We start from the raw sequence: 24,423 nt of genomic DNA, 5'->3' as shown, positions 1-24,423 counted from the left end.
TTGCCTTCATAATCAATCACACATTAGCAGTTTGGTAATGTTTGCTGCTACCACTCACTCCTAAGTGACTCGCCACACAGGATATACTCACTTGCCAGCAGCGTAGACCTCCGCTGTGTCAAACAGATTGATGCCATTTTCATAGGCCAGAGTCATCAGCTGCTCTGCCATCTGTTGAGAGAACAGGGGAGAAGGAACAGAGAGGGGAAATGATGGGGTGAGACCACTGATGTGAGGTGTTAGTAAATTTTAATTATGAAGCTGGCTTCACAGGACTAGAGTCTGCCTGTTGACTCTGTCAGAAAAGTAAAAATAGGCTTCTTGAGCAACCTAGGATATCTCCGATCATATGGAGGGTTTCCATTCCAAAGCTTTGATGGATAGAAGCTGACAAAATGCATCTGCTCTCACCTCATCTGTTATCTGTCCACCAAACGTCACCCATGTTCCTAAAGGGAATGACAGAGAAGCGGGGTCAGAGAATTAGTACACAAACACGCAAGTAGAATAAGAACCTTTTTGTTCTTTCTGACATACTTAAACTCAATTTTTTCACACTCAGTTTAATAACACTTTCTCTCTGTATAGAGAACAGGTTTTTTATATTGGCCTCCCCGGTCTGTCATACTGAGTCTACAGCATGCACAAACAGTTTGTCTCGTGATCTTACCTAATCCAAGGCAGGATACCCGCAAGCCCGACTTCCCGAGGTTTCTGTCAAAACAGAGGAAAATACATTAAAACTAATGCCGCACTGAGGTGGCAGTGATTTATGATCTTTTGTCCTCAGGCGGTGGCTGTGATTAGCACAGCCTTTCAGAAATGACTGTTTCAAAACCAAAATAAACAAAAAACCCTATCGAGCTTCACTAGAGTTCTCTCATCTTTAGGTTGTTGGGTCCCGAAAAGCGCTATATAAATGCAATCCATTATTATTATTATTATTATAAAATAGTGCAGCACTGACACATGTTGAGGGGATGGCTAACGAAGCACATCAACGTATGAGCTGACAATGAGAAGGTGTTTGTGCTCACCAAAATGTCAGGGGGGGAGGGGAAAAAAAAAAAAAAAAAATCAGAGACAGGAAGTGAGTATTAAGCAGTCCCACCATGACATCCACTGAAATTTCTCACAGCACACCAGGATCCCTCAGCCGCCATCTGACTAAAATCCCCTGCAGCAATGCGGAAGCTTGACTACACACAACAACTTGCTCCTAAAGCTGGCGTCTCTGAGCCAATCACAGTCCAGACAGACCCCTCTGCTTGACAATCACAGCTTTGGTTAGGTCTTTAGCTTGCACAAGCTTTTGCTTGTGCAAGCTTTTAAAGTTTTATAATATGCCTGTGGTTCCTCAGTATCATAACAGATTTGTTATGAGCACTGTTATATAATCATTTCACAAGGAAATCAAACCATCTCTTCTGGTCTGCAAAAACCTGACGACTACAATATTTTATTACTTCAGAGTTTTCTGATCTAAGACATTAAAAATACGAAACCAAACGTGCCGCTTCTGGTCAAACACCTTCACGAGATAATCTGGTAGTGTAAAAAAGATAAAAGAAATGTGGCAGAGATGATGTAACGTGTGCAGGAGTCAACGTAAGTATGTGGGAGGCTATCTAATATATTTTTATAAGACTGGCTGTATAGAAGAGCTGAAATGAAAAAGGGGGTAGAGAGGGAGACAAAGGTGTGCATGTGTGTAGATGTGCGTTTTATATGGCTGCTTGTAACAAGTGGGACTGTGCATGCATGTGAGTGGGTGTTCTGTGAAGCCCTGATAAAATTGCTGCAGTAACTAACAACACACTTTCTTCAATGTGTTCTTAACACCAAGTTCAGAAACAGAGACTAAAGCTGCTGAAACCTCATTGTTATCGTATATTATCTAAGTCAGTTACTGTACACTTGTTTAGCACATAAACAAAAACAAAACAATTAAGCTTAAGGATTTACTTTTCATGCTCACTACCATCCAACAATATTGGCTCGACTTCTGGGTCAGTAAACCAACATAGATGCTCATGGAGTCTATTTATTTCTATTCTTTGGTTTCTGAGAAAAGCTCAATTTTCTAAGCCATCAAATGTTTGGGTGAGATCAAACAACACTGAAAATTCAGTTTGTGTATTTTGCTGTTTGTGTTCCACTTGTTTCTACGAAGAGCCTCATTAAAATGATCCGTTTGGGTCAGTGAAGTCTGGCAGTCGTGTTACACTGTAAATCAGAGAGCAAGATGACACATATAGGAGCCTCCTGCTTTATAAACAAACAAAGTTTGTCATGAGGGAGAAGAGAGCGTGATCTAATGAGTCCATGTGTCCTAACGCTGCATCGCAGCACAAGTCTACTGTGGCAAACCACTGGAGCCCATCAACAATTAACTGCCTCTTAATTGCATGAGTAAAACTGCCCCTCGGGACGCTGTTGTGCGGCATCACAGAGATAACCAACACCAAGAGCAGTTTCCTGACTGAAACTGTCAGTGGAGCATGTTTGCTCCAGAGTATTTAATGATTTTAGAGTTCACAACTATATTAAGAAAATGAGATGCAAAGTAAACATTTCCATCAGGTGCATTAAAGCGTATTACAAAGCAAAGTTTTCTGTCTTAACTGTCACATGAGCACGCTAAAACATGAATACTGCACAGTGGATGTGAATGTACAAAAAGAGAGGAGTAAAAGAATAACCGTTCCATCATTGTCATTGTTAGGATGTACCTTTGTCAGCACACTGTTCCTCTTCAATATTTTACTGGAGTGGCCTTGAATACTGCATTGTGCATTTCGGCAACAATCCTCCACCAGGGCCTGCAGGTACGCAGGAGTCAAGTTCCTGCTGAGCCTCAGCATACATGAACCGCAGCAGTAAAGTCATCCATCTCACAGCCTCCTCAATAATGAGGGAGACAGGTGCAGTACAGGACAGTAACAACACTGTAGCCACACGGACAAAGCCAGAAAGGACCCACTGAATCGGACAGATGTGAAGTATGCGCAAAGCCCAAGTGGAAAGGGGAAGGTTTTTCACTGTGTCACACTTTGTGTGATTAAACAGGGCCTGGAGTCTGTTCAGGGTTTGTTTACACACGTGTTACACAACACTTTAGCGTGATACAAAACCTGGATGAGAATGTTAATCACTGCAGATATTTTTCCTTTCAATTTATAGGTTAATTTTAAGTCAGAGAAATCTCCTGGACCACCCCTGACTCTTTTTGTTGTGTATTAATTATTTAAATAGTAATTAGCAGATTACTGACTCACTACACAGCAACACAACAAAAATATAGCTGAAAAAAAAAAAAACATCTTCAATCACAAAACAAGCAGCAGACACTATGGCTTCCAATAGCACCATCTTATTTTGTGTGTTCATTGCATGAATTAAATAAATAAAAAAATAATTATCTGTCACGTTACTGTAGCTTTGCTTGTCAAAAGGAGTCACACATTTTCTATCTGCCAAGGCTTAAATGGGTAACTTCCCATAAATAACACAGTCCCATCTAATAATTTCCCTGAACACAAGTTTTCTAGAGGTCCCACGGGGGCAATTAATACAATTTTATACATCAATATTATTTAACATGTTATGCAGTGGCATCTATCAGCTTAAGAATTAAGCTGACACTACAGACAGAGATGTCCTGCGATACTGAGCAGGGCATGCAACCCTTAGGCCTTTTAAAGTCAGATTTGATAACATCATATCAGCCATATACACTGATGAAACAAAACATTAAGTCCACCCCCTGCCTATTTGTCCTTTGTATGTAGTAAAACATCTCCTAGCTCTGCAGAAGCCTCTAAAGGTGCCCTGTGTTATCTGGCAACCAAGATGCAGATGCAGACCCAAGTCCTGTAAGTTGTGCTTTGTAAATGCCACAGATTTGATTTGTTCCAGCACATCCTGCAACACTGTGGTGCCAGTTTATGGGTTATCCTGCTCAGACTAAGACTAAGTCCTGTACTGTTTCGCCTTCATGAGATACAGAATATTACAAAACATACTATGAAAACAAGCTGTACTCTTACCCAATAATACATCTGCTCACACTGCTCACCACTGTTAGAGCTGATCTAAGGTGGGAAAATTGCATAACGAAATCAAAGGGAAAACTTGGGTGAGTAAAAAGTAGAGCTGGTGGCATCCAATATCAGAAATTAATCTCAGCAGAATCTCCAGATTCAACGCACAACGATTTCTCACACAGCTATGATGCTAGCTAGTTTTTTTCTGCCTTATTAAGAGTCTTTGCAGTATTTTTCTTGTTTACGTTGGCTAAACAGCCCCCTACCAACAAGAAAGAAAAAAGGCTGTGCTATTTTTGGCCCTCTCCACTGCTCACTGTTTTTACGTGCGTATGTGTATGCATCCCATCTGCCCTCCACAAAGCAGTCAAACTATGTGAAACACTTGATCCCAGATTAGTTCTGCTAAACCCAGTTAGCCAGGAGACCATTTACCAATTAAATCAGCAAGAGATCAGGCAGAGAACTCCACTGCCTTAAAAGAAACTGATCAAAAACACAATTCTCAAGATTTGAGTTGTTAATGAGCTCTACATATTGATGTACTGATATGATAATGTGGTACAACACATACAATTCTTATTTAATGCATGGATCCTACTGTAACTGTGTGCTTTAGATTTACAAGCATAGTTGAGAGTCACTGAGAGAGAAAAATTAGATCTTCATCAATTTATTGCGTGATAAAGAGCAAACTGTGTGGAGCTGAGAGCGCTAAAGTCAGCGGACAGGACAGAGTGATGAATGAGGAAACAAGGTCACAGAGCTGCAAAGATGAATGTGTTGAGAGCTATGCCAACTGCGCAGAACTATTAATACAACCTCATCTGTGGCTTCAACTTCAAAAGAAAGCACACACTGAATGCCACCAGCTCGCACTGGCTGCAGGTGGTTTTTCTCCTCCATTCAAATCTATGTGACAATTGGAGGGAGGAAGGGGGGGCTTTAAGGGCACTCATTACGCTCATTTGCAACTGCATATTTTTATTCATGGATTCCACTAGTCTACTAGTGTAAATTTGCATGACTCACACTTGTACCTACGTGTATTCATTAAGGTAGCGTTATCCACCTTCAATAATACGCACTGTCTGGGCCCAACTATTACTGCTGCTGCTGAGAGACACACCAATGAACTGTAACAGTCAAAACAACAAAGAATAACAAATGCTTTAACCTACCATGTATGTTGGCCATAAGTGGACCTTTTTTAAAAAACAAAAAAGAAAAAACAAACTCTTACCGTAACTCATTCATTTCCCTTTCTATACATGTAAAATGGCTCTCCCTCATCTACTTCACCACCAGGCGAGACATGTGTCGTCTGCAAATACAATTGGAGGATGAGGATGGTGCAAGGTAGCCAAACCTTTGTTTGCGTAGCAATTGTGTGCAAGAAACATCTAAGTCAAAACTGTCATATGCAGAGATGCTAACATAGCAAACTATCGCAAACCTGAGCAACCTTATCTAATTCAGGGTTCCTAGATCTCACAGGGTGAGAGTCAGGATACACCCTGGACGGGTTGCCAGTCTGTTGCAGGCCCAACAGCTACAGAGAAGCATTCACCCTCATACATACGGCCAATTTAGAATCATCAGTCAAACCATATCTTTGGAGGAAGCTAGAGTAACTGGAGAGAACCCATAACCTGTTATGCAGCACTGTTAACCACTGCACCACAGTGGTTTCGGTTGCACGTGCAGGTAATAAACAAAGAGAGGAACAGGATGGAGGACTTTGGTTTGCCAAAAAATTAACTCTACCATTATCTGCTTTGTATGAGCTGAAGTATACAGCATGTTAAGCCTAATTATCAAATTACCTCAGGATTCACCTTACTGGTATGAAACATGAAAATGTTCAGTCCTTTGTTGTGCACTTCCTACACCCTGAGGATTTGTTCATTGCTGCTAGCAGGATGACCTTTCTTGAAACAAAACAAAAAAAACAGTGTTGCTCCAGAAAAAAGCCAAAGATGGATTTGTGAGGGAGAGTTTTGACTGCAGGCGAGTGGATTGAAAAAAAAGAGAAAAAAAAAAGGTAATTAACATAAATATTCTGACATTTTAGCCAATATGCTAAATCTATTTTTGATCTAAAAGAAAAATGAGAAAATCAACATCAAACTTCTCGTAGGTGTCTCTTATAATGAAGCTAAAAAGCTTAGCACAGCACTCAATTTCCCCACGCTTTCTAAAAGCATGCACATTTTTTAAATATAGACACCATGAAGCAGACAACAGTAGAGATCTACGTTACAAATCTCAATCTTTGACCTATCACTCTATCACGTAACTTTTTAATAACCACCTTACCGTAAGCATACCCATATGGAAAAGAAATAGTAAAAACTTATATGTGATTTACTCATGAAAGTGGCCACTTTCTCATTACTTTCATACATTGTTTTAGTAAGTATCCAAAACATACAAGTTTCATTATATAATTTTTCAAGGGATCTTATATCTGTTTTCACTCTTGTATGCTTTTCATACAAGTTTCACACAAGACAGATACAAACTTTATAAGATTTATATATATCTTTTCCATATGGGTATCCTTCCATCTACATGCAAAACACATATACAACAGGTCAGGACAGATGTGCCAGCTAAATATAAATTTAAGTCTTCATACAACAGTACAATGAGTGGTGCAATACTTGAGTATTTACTATCCATGCGTGTAGCCAAGGCAAAATTAGTGTGTTCTCAAGAAAATAAAAGAAGATTTATGACATTAACTGCAACCAACACGGGGTTTCCTCCAGCTGTCAAAAATGCAATTTGTTTTTAGGTTGAAGCTGCAATTTTATTATATTATGCCATTTTTATGGAGTTAACTTCCTTTGTTGAATGTATTCTGTTTAACACTGTATTCTGTTTGCTTGTAGTGCCGTGTTTGTCAGCAGCCTGAGAAGATGTCAAATTTGATTTAATATTGTGCATAGAAAACATCTACACACCACAGCCAAAAACACAGAGCCAGTGGCAGTGAAGCACTTTAAGACAGCTGTCAATGGCAGTTTATTTTCTTCTTGGACCTAAACAGATTGTTGGCTCACAGGGTTTTCCCAAGGCTGAATTTGTTTTCATCCAACTCAGGCATTTTCAGAGGTTCTTGTCTGGGGATAAATCTGCCCGTGCCTACAGGAATGGAAACTCTTCTGCTTTGTGCTGGAGAGTAGCAAATGGGAGCTTAGCAGAACCTGCAGGGTATTCCAAGTCCAAGCAATGGTTCATACTGTATACTGTGTTTTTAATATCATACTAAGCTGTACTCAGAACCAATCTTGGTCTGATACCAGCTGCGATTCTGGGATTAGATATCAGTGAAGAAAAAGCATAATCCAAAACAACCCATTATCCCAAATTACAGCATAGTGTAGACGAGTAACAAAAGTCTCCTTAATCACAGCTGATCCTTGGAAAAAGTTGCCATGATTGGTTTCACAGCTGATATGTGAGCTCAGTCATTGACAAATGCATTATTAACAGATTCGTTGTTTAAGAGAGGGGAAACAATGGTATTAGGTATCACCAGATACTCAAGTGTAGCAGTATCGGCCTTTGAGCCATCCCCGAATTTAACATTTTAACATATGTTAAAAGTAATAACTTCTCAACTTAACATAAGATTAAATCACAAACACACCTACAACGATTATTTGATAAATCTATGATTAAAAGATGTCTCACAGACAATCGGTCCCGTTTTGAGAACTAAAAGCCTAAATTCTGTTGTTGCAGCTACAACACTGTTTCTCGAGGAGTTGAAAAGTGTAAATGCAAATTCAGCTGGCACTGCATTAAAACTGACAATCTGCATTGGAAATCACTACTTTGGCTCAGGAATCACTCTGAAACCCATTATCTGTGAACAAAGTTTGTCAATGTGTCATCAAATGCAAAACTCAACAGGTGGAAAGCATTTGATCAAAATATTATTAATATTTGCTTTAAATTATGTATTCTAACTATAATGCATAGTTAGAAAACAGCAACCATTAATGAGCAGGGGTTCATTAATGCATTTGGCATAGTTAACTTGAACATCTGTGAAGGCACCAACAATGCTGAATGACATACATTTTGGAGCTATAAGTGTTTCAACAACAACTTGTGGACAAATGAATCTGGGTGCCAAACTGGCCTGTAACCCACAGTAATTTTTTCAAACATTATAACATATGGTGCTTAACAAATTTATTAGACCACCACCCATTTAACACACAATTAACAGTAATGTAGTGACCAAAATCACTTTTTATGTTACTGTAATGGTTAATCTACCAGTATGCACAAGGTCTTCAACTTTAAATTACATCTTTAATGCTAAAATATAATTATTGTTGTTATCCAAGAATTTTCACATTTACCATTTTCCATAAGAGCAAGAGGGAAAAAAAGGAAAAACAATATTATGTTTTAATTAGGATGCCAAATTGCATTAATTTCCTTGCATTCCTGAACAGAAACATTAATTTTAGAGGTTGAACATTATGCTTGATTAATTTCTGACTTCTCAGAGAAATCAAACATGAATAAAGTTTGACATTTAATTAATAAATAATTACATAATTTGTAGTTTTAAACAAGTTTTTGAACAGGCAGAATAAACATCTGTATTCCAAAAATTAGCACGCAGGTCTAATCAGTTTCCACACAAGAGGAAGTCAAACTGTGCCACAAATGTTTTTTTCTGAATTGTGCCACTGACATCTGACTCAAAGTGAGCATATAAAGATAAATATGATGGTTTTCTTTGTAACAATGGCTCATTTTTTAAATGTCACTTGTATATGACTGTAAACTGAATACGTTCGGGTTTTAAATGTGGAAAACTGACATATTTTTCACAAATTTGACATTTTACAGAAGCAAAAGAGATGAATCATTAATGTAAACAAATGACTGTCAAACTGTAATCAGAGGTTTTAAAAACAGGCTGGTAAAAGATGTTGCTGATAAGAAGGAGATTACACTGGGTGCTCTGTCAATTAGGAGCAGGCACATACCATCTGGCTAATTAAAAAAATGTTGAGGTTAAATATTCATAATACACATGACTAAGCATCATGCTGGGTAAGCTAAAGCTCTAGCCTTGTGCTGTACTGGATCCTCATATTTGAAATACTTTTGTTTGGTTGGTTGGTGTTTTTTACATATTACATAAGATGCAGTTCAAATGTTTCTAATCCAGAACACAAGATTAAATGCAGTTTCACTGCCACGGCAAGTCCGTTGATTTTTAATTTGGAAATATAAACCTTCTCCTTACTGTATCCACACTAACAGCCAGCTGTGGAAGCTAATCTATAATCTTAAAAACACTATGTACTGTACATACTGAACATAATCACACTTTTTACTAAATCTGTATTATACTATGCCCTACAGTTATGCTTAACCTTTCAGGCTAAAAAAAAAAAAAAAAAAATACAATGAAAGGAGTTATAAAAATCACTGCAAACATACTTCAGGAAAACAGTAGAAGACATCCACACTTTAATGCTAATCTATTCTGTTGCACACTACCTCTTCTTGGCAGTGTACACCAGAATTAATAAATCTAAGCTATTTCTAGTGCATTTATGAAAATAACATGCAGAGAAAAATGAGTGGAGCTAGGACACGCACACAGAGGCTCTAATTAAACTCTATCAGTGAGGCAAATAAAGAGCAGCTTACATGAAGACACGCTTACAGATACATAGGCTAAATATCTTACAACAAACCCCCCACTGCCCAAGCTTACTCACTCTCCTGTGCACCGATACAGTCAAAACCTTGGTACATACACTGAAATGTGAGAGTACATCAATAAATGAACCATGCCACTCTTTGGCAGTTTCTCCCCACATGCCCAGAGCAAACAGATGGCGAATGTTCTGTACACATTTAAGATGGTACCTAAGTGGCTACTGTGGCCTCGAATCTGTACTGTGGATTATGCATAGTATTTACTTCAGAGTAGCCAAACTGTACTGCTGCATGTTTGTTCTGTTCAACCACCACGGCTTATTTATGATTCATATTTTAAGGGGGAGTGCAGGCTGTGGAAAGCTGGTTCCCTGATGACGAGAGCCCTCAGAAGGCAGGAAAACGTCCCAGCAGGCTCCCACACTCACGACGCCCCAAATCTCACACCCACAGCTTTTGTCACCCGAGCCGTAGCGATGCATGGTGTGGTATTTGTGTAGTGAAATAGTGGAAAAAAGAAACACTCATACTCATTATTCTTTAAAAAAAAAAAAAAAAAAAAAAAAACCCAAATCCTTACACAGACTAAAATGTTGCCAGAAACGAGCACCGCGGATGCATCTCCTATCTTACAGTCACGGCTAATAACATTAAAGCTGTATGGTGATAATTAGTGTGTAAATGTTTCATTTTCAGAACTCGGAAAATTGACACTCGACTCACATTTCGCTTTTTGTAACAGTATCTCTGCCATCTGCTACATTAAGTGACTTCAAGGTGCACTAAACAAAGACACCCCCAGGCTTCCAGGCTCCAAGCTTTTTCTTTTTTCCATTATCGATAATGACAATTTCACACAACGCAATTGTGGGATTTAAATGCCATTCGCTTACACAACACTGCCAGTAGTTATTTACTTTGGCTGGGATTCACTGTCAACTTTACAACTAAAAGTGGACCTCCAGACGTGCGAGGAATCCTACTGACAGTTTGGGCTAAGGCGAATTACTTGTAGATTTACACCAGGGGAGGAGATGAGTCAGCTCCGATTTACATGGCCTCTGCAGTAAACGACACCGAGTGCAACACAGCATAAGTGTTTTGTAGCTGATGCGGACTGTGGCAAAGAACAAAGAGCATGCTTAGAAATATATCTCTCTAGAGCGCAACGGTTTAAGATGAATTCTTACAGTTTGACTGCACAAAGCACAAAAATGGCAGCCCAGCGGAAAAGCGATACGTTCAGAAACCTATTTACCTCAGCATTACTTTGCAGCAGTTTATTTGCAACATAGTGGGATGTAAAACTATCTCTTTTGAAGGCGAGTCAGCCAGGGTTTGGGTGACTGAGTGAGGAGCTGATAGTGGACTGTGAATGGCAGGGATCTTATGGGATTGACTCTCCACCTGCACTGCCTGCCCAGTCTCACAGATATTCTTCCATTCCTTGAGAAGAACTACTTTACATAATCACAAGCCATTTTGTGTGCGTCATTAATTCAGTCCTGACTGAAGGCATTTAATCATTCCTTAGAAGAGGTGCAGGCTCTCACAGTCCCGCCTGATTATTTTAACCAGACAGACAAAGTGTCTCATTTCAGAACTACAGGCAGCACAATAAAACCGCTGCAATCCCTCCATCCCGGAGGAAGGAGACGCTCACTTTGATGATTTTCTTGGCCTTGTGGGGAGAGGTCACTCCTCAACCTGCATCCCTGCCCACAAACAAATACAGTCTTGGTCCAAAGTTGCCATTCAAGGAAACGAGAGGACAGCATGCAAATGAAGCTAATGTGAATTTCACACTGCTATTCTGCAGTGAGGATATTCGGGGAAGTTTTCTTGGGTGGATAAGGCAGCTTTAACTGTATTCTTTTTGGGCCACAGTTATAAAACCACCAACCTCTTCAGCTGTCAAATCGGCATAATGAAAAATTCAATCTTCCTTTAACAGAGACGAGAAAATGCTTAAGGATAAAAAGCAAAATGCAAGGCCATGTTAAAGGGCTTGCAAGCTTCACCTCCAAGAGGCATGTTTCAAAGTGACATGAGCACAGATCACTCCAGCCAACTGTACTTCCTCGTGGGCAAAGGGCCTACACAAGCATTAACCTTAGCAATCTCCCTTTCTTGCTTTCACTCTCTTTCTTCCTTCCCTTTCAGTCGCATCTCTTCAAAACAAAACCACAAACACTATGCCATAGCCTCAGTCCATGATTCTTTGAGCCTCATGCTACATTTAGACCTGCATTACCTTCAGTTTACATCAGATATGGGTCTGGTTCACAAACACTGAGCCTGTTATGTAGTTTGGACTACAATGAGGAAGACAAGAACACAAACAGCCACTGGCCCCCTGAGCTGAAAATGATTTTACTCATTCACTGTCATTAGCCTCAATAATGACGCCAAGACGACGAGGCTGCCGCTAGCAAATTAGATGCAAAGGATTGTGATGTGGCTTCTGAAAACACTACTGAGGATAGATGTGTTGCCTCCAAACAGCTCTCCATGTTGTCAGTCAACAATCACACTTCACATTTCTTAATGAAAATGTAAACTGACTGACACAACATTACCTTCAGTTTTTCTTGCCTTTAGATTTGAGCTTGATTATACTAATAAAATGATCAAAATTGAAAAATATGTTCTTGATTGATTGGGTATTGTTTACTTTCCTATATTGTCCTGCAAAAATCAAACATTCATGTATCGTATCAAACGTGGCTTGAGTCAAAAAAAAGTAGTTGACTAAATTTTTAATCACTGTACCTAAAAAAAAAAAAAAAAAAACAAAACAAAAAAAAACCATTTAAAAAGAGAAAGTATACCTTAGCAACACAAGGCTACAAACATGAAGAAAGTACATTAGTCGGTGCTTATATATAGCAGAAAACAGCAACTTGCTATTTAAAATGGATAAAATGTTTCTTTAAATTTTCATAGGGCTCTTGAATTTTCTTGCTTTTTCTTGCAGGCCTTTTAAATAAGCTTATCGACCTTTGATCATCTTTGAGTCACATGTGGGAAAATATACAGAGAGAGTCATTACTGAAAAATAAGACTGAATCAACTGTCCTATGCAAAGTGGATCCACTGCATTAATGACCAGATTGCTGCAGTACATGATGCGCTGCACCTCACGGTGCTGAAAAGAAAGGTGAACTGCTTTTTCTCACTGATGCATGCAGAATTCTTTGTTCTGTACTACGGTTCAATTTGCCATTCACTCTTTTACCCTCAGTGCTTCAATATGCATTTAAAGCAATTCCACATTTACTATTATTCTGCTGCTTTTTCAGCCCTTTTGTCAAAGCTGGACTAATCTGAACGTTTCACTGCACATGTAGAACACATTTGCATTTTAATTTAAAAGGCATTTCCAAAGGAAAACCTTTGCTTAAATGGTAAGTATGTCCTGTGTTAGATAACAAACAGTCATCAGTCTTCATGTCCACTACGCAGGTTAAATAATTTGCCTTAAGTGATAGAAGAAGCTATTTTATCAGCACATAATCAGTAATCAGCTGTCTGGGGAAGTGGAATAAAATTCAATGTAGTAATTTATTAACATTTATAATGTTGCAGGCAGAACCCAAAGTGCAACGTGTTAATATTTTTCAATGATTTCAATGGCAATTTCCATTAGCATGCTCTTTCCATAACGATTGACAACTGGCATCAGTTTATTTAGTTTGGGAATTGAAATACAATCAACCTAGTTACACCAAGTTAAAAGCAATCTGCAGTGATACTTATGGAACTACCATATTATTGTTTTAAGTAGTTTTAAGTATTAAGTAGTGCACTAGAGATAATACTAGAAAGTACTATTAACTAACTACAGAGGGAGTATTCCAGTATATCTTAAATAGAAATAAAATCAGTTAAAACTACAATCTTTCTTCATTGCTCAATAGTTAAAGTTTTGGGTAAATTTAAATAACTGATTTTGATAACTTACTCATGGCAGGTGTCATCAATCGGAAAGGAATAACAAAATCTAATTAGCACATCAAAGGGGAAAACAATACATCCATTTTTGGTGAAGTAGTCTTGGTGGAGTCCCAGAATTTGACAGCCACCATCATTCAAAATCTGCTTTGATTGAATGTGGCAATTTAAATACTGAATGTCTTGAAGTTTTGGTATTTAGCCAGATGCAAATCTGTTAAGACATGCCCTACCTATACTTCATGCCAGTCTTCACACTTTGCTCGCTGGAGGAAGGCACACTCTGCACAGAGAGTTGTCCAAGACTCCGAGCCACCATCGCCACTGCTCTGAACTTGCTGCGGGTGCCTGTGCTGGGGCTGTTGGCATTCTGTCGATTTAGCCGGTCCTCCGTGTTGCGGCTTACCCCTCCACGATGATCCGTGCACACTAATGACACCTGCATTGTGGCTTCTGGCCGACTGTCCCAACTGCAGATTCCCTAATTAAACTCTCCTCTTTATGAATAAGGAGAGGAAAACACCAAGAGGTGCAGAGCCCAAGGATCCTCTTGGGAATGTGAGACTGTTCACTCGCAAGAATCGAGCTTCACACTGCGCCTCTGCAAGAAATCACTGCCCAGTCTCTCGAGTGACTGTCCAGCACAAAATGTTGCAGAAAAAAACAAAAGCAAAAGGTACAAGAGGTGGGAGGGCAAAGGAAATGTGTGAAATGGTGATGGATTGCTGATCAGGTGAAAATAAAGTCCTGCCAAACGAAGTCCAAATTCAAGCAAAACATTATAGAAACCTGCAGTCACTGCAGACTTTAGACATGAAACTCAAGTCTGACACAATGCAGTGGATAAAGCAACAATTTCTTTTAAAGTAATAATAAAATTAACAAAAAAAAAAAAAAGAAAGAAAAAAAAGAAAGAAAGAAAAACGCTGATTCTCCACTAAGTTTTTCCTCGATTGTCTCGGGTGTCTTCTTCTTGCTTTTTCTATTAATCAGAAGCTTGCAGGCAGATTCAGAGTCTTAGAATTTCCTTTTTAAAACTGAGCTTAGTGCTAAAGATTGCACCTCTTGGTGCCAAGCTTTAAGAGTGGCAACGCGTAGATCCACACAGAGAGATTGAAAGAATAAAACACGACACACAGATCCAGGAGGTTTTCATCTCTCCTTCTAGGTCCGCCTCGGCAATTACGCTGGCTGATGCATATTCGACTCAATACTACTGCATGTTAGTAAAAGGGCAACCTCATATTCACCTCTCACTGTTGCCTGGATTAAACTTACATCTGTATGCCCTGTGCTGAGCATAAAGCAGCACGGTGCACACAGGAGAGAGATGGAAGGGGAGAGAGAGAATGGATGGAAGAGGGGGGGGAGAGAGAGAGAGAGCGAGAGAGAGAGCGAGCGAGCGAGGGGGGGGGGGGGCTGTGGTGGGAGGGATATGAAGAGAAGCTAAGAGGAGGAATATTCAGAGAGCCACGGCAGCGTGAGAGAGCAATGCACTGAAATCTTGTGTGTTTACAGCAGCTCTACAAAGACAGGGTGGTGCATTTTTGTGCTCCTTTCTATCTGTCGTCTGTTGCCCTGCAGTGTGATTTCATTTAGTTATTCTGTCAGGAGAAAAAAAGGAAGGATGAATGCTCAAGACTGTGCATTGCCTATGGCCCCAGAAAAGGGGTTTCTCACGTGGGTCTGTTCAACTGCCCATGAAACATTCATTATGCAACTTTATCTATGACAATATATGTTAAAGACAGGCATGTGACGCACATAGCCGTGTACTGCTGTAACTTCTTCGATTTCAACCGAGCAAATTCAGCTTGATCAAGAATGAACTGATTAAGTACAACAAAACGTCAGCAATTCATCTATATTCACCACGTATTAGAAACTGATCTGATTAACAGTAACAGGCAAACTCAGGTGAACGGAGGAGGAACATGCAAGAGTGAACAGTAGAAACACGATAATGGTTGGAGGTTGAAAAGTAAACAGCACATTGACTGCAGCTTGGTGAGACAGTAGATGAGAAGCACACTCTCAGTAATATAATACTGAAGCTTATCTGAGTGGATCAGCGAGTGTGCCAAGGAGATAATTAAAAGAGATGCCATCAGTAGCAGACACGTATAGTGAAGCAGTCAACGAAGAAACCCTCCATCAAAGGAATCCAGCAAACAGGCTGCTGCTAACTGACAGCTCTATTCTTAGATTGGCGACCTTTTGGTCTACTAGACTTAAATAGAGCCCTGAGGGGGAAAAGGTGGTCTAATTGAACTGAAATCTGATTTAAGTTTCACACTGTGGACAGAAAGCAGAGAAAACAAGCTACAAATGACCTTCTGTGAATGCTCCTTCCTGCCACAAAGACAGTGAGAAGTATGGAGGGACCTTCTAGTAACAAAATACTAATCATACTCAATGTCAGGGTGACAGGGAAGAGATTTGGGGACATTCCCTTCACCATCAATGTCTGCTCATTTTTAACAGAGCAGATGAATACACCAAGACACCGCTTTAGCACAGGGTATGGTTTATGCGTTTGCCACCACTGTGGTAGAAACATGATGCCACAATCCACGTTGCTCTACTCGAGGACCCCCAAGAGTTGTGACATGTAGACGGTACTGACAATTGGGAAAGGCCGGAAACACGAGCTTACGCTGTCAGATACAGTTTCAACCTTTACATGTACACTGAACGTTGACTAAACTCCCAGAGTCACAGGAAGTTAGTGGGAACACTTTACTTATTCAATTCTAGAAATCCACGTTTTTTAAAAGGTAAAGGAATCAATATAATCCTCTGTAATCATATTTATCTTACTGCACCTCCTGCCATTTTCTGCAGACTGCCCAACTCCCACCACCAAAACTACACTGCAACTTTCTATGCTCATTTTAAGAGACCTGTAAGATGTCTAAACTAAAAATGACACCACACGCACCAACGCTTTCTAATTAACAAATACAACAGGATCTACGAACCGTTACAAAAATACACCAACAAAAAATATGTTCAATCCAATAAATCACGCCTGTCACAGTTACTATGATTTAATAATTCGCCACAGGCACATCTGCCAACTTTCTTTAGACTGGCAGTACGTGTTTTATTCCTTCTGACTATATCTGGAAAACAAAAAAAGGACCAAAAGCCCAGAGAGAAGGAGAAGAGAAAAAGAAATCATTAACTATGACTGACACCTAATCACTGCATGATGACATGACTGTTCTCTTTAAGAAATGTTAGCAGGCATTGCTGTGAGCATGCCTGACAGATATTTTAGGAGTATACACCTACTGCTGCCAAGTGAAGAGCTGATAAGTAAATCCTTTCTTCAGAAAAAAACAAAAAAAGACTTCCTAGTCCCACTTTTTCAACATGCAACACTTCTGCAGCAGAGTCAAGACAATGCCAAAGGGGAGACTTCATCAGTTACTCATAACTTAAACCACCTCAGTGTTTAATTCATTACTCAAGTTTTCACTTGGATGACGCATCAAATTGCACTGCAGTGGTCACACTGCCTACTGGCTTGGTAATGAACTCGGAGTCAAAGTCATTTTGAACAAATGTGTGCACTTTCAGGACCTCCTGCAGTCTTTCATGCACACTTCCATCAAGATTTCTTTTTCCAGCACCATTATCGAGCAAAAACTGGCCTGAGCATTAACTGCTTTGTACTCATTCATCACAGAGAACATTTGTAATGAATTAACTTCTACTCATTGTTTGTCGCAAGATAAATCAGTCGTGACGGATGATGTACTAAAAATAAGTAACTCTAATCTTCACATAATGCCTTAGAGTGTGGCTGTTAAATTGCTAATTAGTGACAATATGTTTAGGAGGAACACAGTAGGGTGGCTCCAACCGTGTTAAACTGTTCTGCAGGAGTAAAGAGATATTTTTGGATTAATGCTTAAAGGAAACAACCAAACAACACCTGAAAACCTTTGAAGTTCCTACTGTTAGATCTGGACTCAGTAGTTGGTTGTTAGTTAGCAGTGCTGAGCAAATCTTATTACAGTGCCCTTTATTGTGTGGGGGCCTTAATCTCCTCGCTTTGATTAAGTGACTGATTTGAGGATATCCAAAAAAAAAAAAAAAAAAAAAAAAATCTACTGAGCGTCTAAAATATCACAGTGAGTGAATGCAGAGGACTGCTACGGCCCTCATTCAGTGTGTGGGGGAGGAAGAGGAGAGATAAGCTGAATGTTCAGAGCAGAACATGTGTGCTTCCCTGATCACGACTGCAGTCGACTAAAATTCGCCAAAACCAATAACAGCACCTTTTTTCAGGCGAGAGAAGACAAAGAAAACAAAAGATTGAAGAACAACATTCAGTTTCAAATTCACCATGTAACAGCTGTAAATCCACACAAACGGCTATAAAAATGTATTCCACTTCTTACAGTCTTACACACACACACACACACACACACACACACACACACACACACACACACACACACACACACACACACACAATCAAAACTATTGACTATGTTCTGCTCAACTCAACAGCCTTGGTCAGAAAGAGGCTTAGGCCCATCGATGTTGCTATGCCATAATGAAGCCTCAGGAGTCTGTTCTGGCCGTACAGGAGCTCAGACAACTGCTCTCTTCCAAACTATAGCACACATACTGCAGCTAAGACAACTTCTTTAATGAACGGAGCATCAGAAATTTCTCTCACCACAGAAGTACTGTTGGGTACTGTTGTGAGCACTGATTCTTCGGCACAACCGCAGTCTTATCTCTAAAAATAGGCACTGGCTCTCCAAATCAATTCCACACACTGAGCACAAAATACAAAGAATGCCCTTGGCGGCTGAAAGGGGAAAGGGACCTCCAAAATTGACATTTGTCACTGGCGTGAGTGTCACACGGAGTCTTTCACTAATTCGCTTTCAGGGGCAGACAGTCTGCGCCGAGTCGGGATCGGTACGTAAACTAGCAAGTCTATAGACCTAATCCGCCCAAGCTAGTTTAGCAAGCAAAGGCTTTTTGTAGTCATCTACAAGAACTACAACACAGATAAGGATTCCCTTTAAGCGTACAATTAAACAGGGTTGTTATCCAGCTATATTCTGATTACCCAGTCCTTCAAGATGGGTAATCAGAATATAGCTTAAGAATATCAAGTCAAAAATAGTTTAAGCGTTTCATCTCATGCTTTCTCAGACTTCTTCTATGCACATTCAGTATCTTACTGTTAATTAACAAAAGCTTAACCAGGGATCTCAGCTCATGGCCACACCTGTATCATATGTAACTTAACTCCACACACTTGTGAGGATTCGAGTAACCATGTGAAAAGTATAGCATCCCCAAGATGATGTGTGTGTGTGTAAAAGGGCTTAACAGAGTTAATGGAAAGAGAAGTGAGGTCAGACAGATTGACAGTGTTGATCGACAGATGCTTTTCTAACAGCTTAATGCATCCCGAGGCTGTGTCTGAACATTTCTAATTGAATCACTATGATGAGCATGTAATTAAAGAAATTGGAATACTGCTGTTTATGTGTTATATTAGCATCAAGACTTTGTTTTCTTTCTCTACCGTTTCATGGTCTGAATGAACTCAACTGTGACAAAGATGTACTGGAGATTTGGAATAGCCATCACAGAAATACAAATAAATGTAGAAAATTAGGTCTAGCTCTTTGGCGATTCTGGGATTTCCTGGGGAAACAGCAGAGCGATGGTCACATCTGCGAGCAACGAGTGCTGCAGTTTTTAATTCTCCAGTGAACATGGCAGATTCCCCGCAGACAGCTGGGCTCAGGAGGAGTTGTCATTTCAGCTGTCCCCGCTGACACGTCTAACGGAGCAGAAGACGATCAAAAAATAGAGGACAGGAAATCCCTGTTCTTATGTAATATAGTCATAGTGGCTCAAATTTAAAATTTTAAAAAATGCTCTGCAGGAAAACACGTTATTATATTTTAAATATGGCACATGGTAACTTTAACATCTCATGTACAATGCTCATGTGTATAATGGGTTGTATACTTGTCTAAAAAACAAAATAACACGTTTCTGATGGAGCATATTGTGGAATAAACAAACCAAGTACCGATTTCACAGCCATGTGAGGCTTTCAAACCCATAATTTGAGTAACAAGGTGTGCTTAAACCAAACATAGCTGATTTACACACTATCTGGTAGGAAAGAGAAGGCAAGAGAGGGGATGAGATGAGGAAGCAGAATAATCTGGTCTGTTCAATGGGAAATCTTCCCGCTTGCCTGTGTGCATTTGTCATACCTAAGGAAATCTTCACATAGCCAAGTGTTGCTAGGCAGAAATATTCACTACTGCATACATTTCAATGGAAGGATGTACTACTCGAGCCTAGCATTCTGCTTCCAAACGGCAGCTATACTGATGAAATTGCCTGGCAAATTTTATGTATTTAACACGTGCATTGAAATTATATCACAAAATCCACTGACATATAAAATGCAAAACAGACTGCGACTGGAGACCCATTTTAAGTTATCTACGAGCACTGTGACATCTCTGAAAATCCACAGATCTTAAGACCAACAAAGACCATCGCTTTCGAGCAAATGCCACTCAAAGTTAAGCTTTTGATGGTCCTGTCACACAAATGCTGAGGCGTTAAACCGAGCTTATGAAACAGATGGTTTGTATTTTATTCTTGGCTGCTGATTTGCTGACCCTGAATGAGCTGTATCCCTAGAACATAAAGCAGTATAATATTATCAGACAGTTGTTAGTAAATCCCCAATCTCGGCATCCTGAGAGGCCAAACCTTTCTCTGCCTGAGAGCTCAGTCTATAAAAATAAACTAAAAATATAGTGCATGATAGCTCGCAATATACACAAATGTTAAATATTATCAGCAGAAAACAAGAACAATTACAAGATTCTGAGGTAAACTACAAATCTATAGGCTTGAATAAGTAGACTAAGGCAGCAGTGGATATAGAAACTAAATAACTGTTCTAAAAAGCAAAAGACAAACCAACAGAGCAAAGCATAGTCACATACCTTTAGCTACTACAACCATGACAAATATGTGGAAAAGGCCCGGAAGTGTCCTAGCATAAAGCAACACAAAGAAATGTGCTCTGAAGGTTTAATTAAACACAAAGTAAGCTGACAATTTTGTCAAAGCTGAGATTTACATTTTATAATACCGCAACACCTGCAAATGAGGACCCAGTTTTGCTGCGTTTCTGAAAAGTCAGTCAGGCGTGAAACAGAAAATGTCCCCATGCATTAAAGTTGCAGCAACCGCAAAACCACAGAAATGTACTAAAAGCTTCAGTGAACTTTCAGTCTTTACTAGGATAGGGTACCCTTTGAAGGAAAAACATTTTTGGTTAAGCATTTCCAAACCATAGAGGCACACAAAAATATGCGTGTAACACTTACTAAATGTTAAGTCTTATACCCATCATTATTCCAGCTGCCTATGGACCTGGAGTGAGAGATTTACCAGGAAGAAATGGTCGTGGTCCTATGAGAACATTTTATTTAGATATGAAATTCAACAGTTTAGGATTTGTGTGCTAAATATTGTTCTTAATTTTTATAAGGATGCAAAATGACTACATCCTAAAGTGTCTAAAACCATGAGGACTATCTCTTGTCACTACTTGGTTTTTACTAATCCCTGGCAGCTTTCACACAAATGCAAAAACACTTTTGCTGAGATAGTTAGGACACAAAATAGCGGAGAAAGAACAATGTGAACGGTTAAGCATAATCACTAAATATTAAAAGCAACACATTTGCAAGGTTTCCAGATAAGTATGATGGAGGAGGGCCACAGATGTCAGGCGGTTCCTACCATTTAAATTGCAGAATAGTAACAGTAACGGGGCGGTGTTATTAGGAATGAGAGAGTACTCAACTAGAAAGGAATCAGTCAAAAAAATTCCTCTTGTAATAACAATTCAAAACATGTTCTAACAAATAGTGAATAACTAGAGAGGCTATATAAAAGTAATATTGTCCAACAGGGTAATGATAAGGCTTGCACTTACTTAATTTAAGGCTGCTCTTGACAAATATCAAAGTTCAAACTGACAGCTTTCATACAGAGCTATTCTACGGTGCTTTACACAGCGAGCCACATTCACTCAGGACTATCTTCTATTCTCACACCACACACTCGCAAACAAATGACAACAGGGGCTTCAATATTTTGAGGACGTGTTGACATTCAGACTGAACATGTGGGGACTGACCCACTGACCTTTCAATCTGTGGTCACAGTCCATATCCTGGGTCACAGCTGTTCCCTTTATTGATAGAGGTAACTTTTTATTCTGCTCGTAATTCTATAAAAGTAGCTCATTATGTTGTGGCATAAATCACTCAAAGTCTTTGAATACCAGCTGGTTACTGTGTTGGATCTATACTGACAAAGCTGATAATCAGTTATTAGTAGACAGAAGAATAATTATCTACGACAGCCTACATACTAGATAGCTGCAATGCTGAAAATCCATATGATGACCTTACTGTGTTGCAATATGGTATTGTTAAATGAAGAACTTTCAATACCAGATATTCAAAAAAAACATAATGTACTAACATGTCACAAGTTATGGTCTTTAGCTGAGTTTTGCTGCTATAAATGACTATTAAATAAAAATATAACATGAATCAAAGCAAAAAAGAATTGTGTAATCCCCGGCATTCTCACTTCTTGTGCCCACGCTATATCTCTGACTAGAACATTTTGACAAGCTGTCAGACTAGGCTAGCTGGGCATAGCTCAAAGAGGAACTGGAGAGGTCACTACTGGAAACCAAATCCATATCACTCCAAGTACCTAAACAACATCTATCCCTGTGACTGCAGCATCAAAGAATAGAGTCTGTGAGGCAGCGTGCTTGAGGTAAAACAGTTGATGAACAGGTTAATCTTCAGCCTGTTCATCTCCCTCCAGCTGCAGCTGTGGATACGAGCCTGTTGCTAAATTTAGAACTTGAGTAGGGGATTGCCTGAAGAAAAACGTCACAGATGCCCGGGCTGATACACATGCCGCAATGCCCTGAAATTGAGAACAAAAATAAGCGTTTAGACTGCCTCTGTGCAGATTTGCCTTTTCATCACCAAAAAGGTTTGTGCATGCGCATGAGAGGAAAATAAGTGAGTGTGTGGGTTAAGAATGAGACACAAATGTTTGGATATCAAAAATAAATGGTTTATAGTGCTTTGAGGCAAAAGAAAAGAAATTACCATTACTGCCAGCACTGTGATATACCTCATCATAGGCTGGCTTTTTAAATTGCTTTAGTTATCTGTTGTGGACATAATGTTCAGCAGTGTAGGAGTGCAAAGAGTGATGCTCTCACTGTGCTCAGTGACTGAAGTGCAATGAGAGGCATCTGTGCTACTGTTCAACTTCACTATGAAAGTGGAACATCTCCACCACCTAGTGGGTATCTGTTGCTATTAACAAAACATCTAAAAGAGTGTTTTTACATGACTGAGGTGGACAGCAATGACTACACCGAGATCTGCTTTTCAATTTTTTCCAACGATGGGAGAAATTTGATATACACAAAAATAAAATTCTTGTTTTTTTTCCCTTTCAAAAAACTTCTGCAACGCTCAAATTAAAAGAGTTGCATAGAAATCATCTTTAAACCAAACACTTAAACTGCTCATTAGTGAAGCTGGATTCCCCTCCTTCATTTTAGAATTGCATTGCATTACTGCTGAAGTGGTTGACTTAGTGTGGCTTTAGTCTATCTGGTCACAGTAGTAGATAGAAAAAAATAGATAAGTGGGAGACTGAAGTTTGGCATTTATAAGCAGTTTTCCTAAGAGAAACTACAGACAAACATTCACCTAAGAAATTTTAAATCTGCCAAATCTATACAGAGGGAAGTGACTGATACAGCATTACCTGCATTACCTATGCCTACTTTTTAATACGGTCTTGACCTTACTGTGTCAGTGATACACTTTTATCAGCTTTGATGTCAGTCTGCCCTCTGGTGGCCAAAAAGTGTTCAATGCGGCATTAATAAAATAACATGTAGCAGCATTTTTATCCAACCAATTCAATCAAACTGTTGTAATTCACAACAAAAAAGGTGAAAAAAAAGGTGAAAAAAAAACTATCCTCCATATTAAATCAGAAAGGTTTACTATACATCAAGAAACAGTTACTCTCAGGTATGAACCCCCAGTGGATGTCATTACTATGTCCATTAGTATTAAGTCACTCCAGAAATCTATACTCATCCAGTGAACCTCCATATAGCTCCGTATACACAGGCTTCCTGTCTCGCCTCACTGAACTCCAGCTGGCTCCTTTACCCACTGGCTGGCTCTCAGTCCGAGGACATGAACGCTAGGGAAAGTTTTCCGGTGTCCAAATGGGCCTGCTGAGTGGTAGTATTTCGTTTCAAGGGCAACATAATGGAAATGGAGTAACCTTTTACCTTAAGTTGAAATGCACAATATTGACAACTTTGAGGAAATCCCCATAATCAAGATGAACAGTAGTTCATTACTGTCAGTAAGGATATTTGAACATATTAATAGTCTATTGATTAAGACCATAGATATTTGTTAAATTAATTTAAAGCTGGGAAAAAAACAAAACAACCCCACCCTTGTCTTGTGATGAAAAACAATCCACCCTTCATTAGCATTCGACTGCGTGAAGAGGGATCGTGTGTACAGATGTCAGAAAGTTAAGAGTAAGAACAGTTTAACTG

General features: G+C 39.4%; 1 protein-coding gene across 5 annotated transcripts in view; it reads right to left on the bottom strand.

The window, feature by feature from the left end:
- kcnab2a (potassium voltage-gated channel, shaker-related subfamily, beta member 2 a) overlaps positions 1–24,423 on the bottom strand; it is a 93,237-nt gene that overhangs the window by 21,497 nt on the left and 47,317 nt on the right. For 4 of the 5 annotated variants that reach the window (XM_040052285.1, XM_040052284.1, XM_040052286.1 and 1 more), the window contains 3 exons: positions 671–714; positions 412–449; positions 92–171 (listed from right to left, as the gene is read on the bottom strand). In XM_040052285.1, the coding sequence (XP_039908219.1) occupies positions 92–171; positions 412–449; positions 671–714 (162 nt within the window). Of the gene's footprint in view, positions 1–91; positions 172–411; positions 450–670; positions 715–13,939; positions 15,069–24,423 lie in introns of those variants that run through there. The other variant, XM_040052283.1, reaches the window with a different exon arrangement.

The sequence above is a fragment of the Simochromis diagramma genome, unplaced genomic scaffold, assembly GCF_900408965.1.
Source record: "Simochromis diagramma unplaced genomic scaffold, fSimDia1.1 OVJJ01000389.1, whole genome shotgun sequence".
Lineage (NCBI taxonomy): Eukaryota > Metazoa > Chordata > Actinopteri > Cichliformes > Cichlidae > Simochromis > Simochromis diagramma.
The sequence above is the reverse complement of the archived record's forward strand: the minus strand, read 5'-3'. Positions and strand labels throughout refer to the sequence as shown.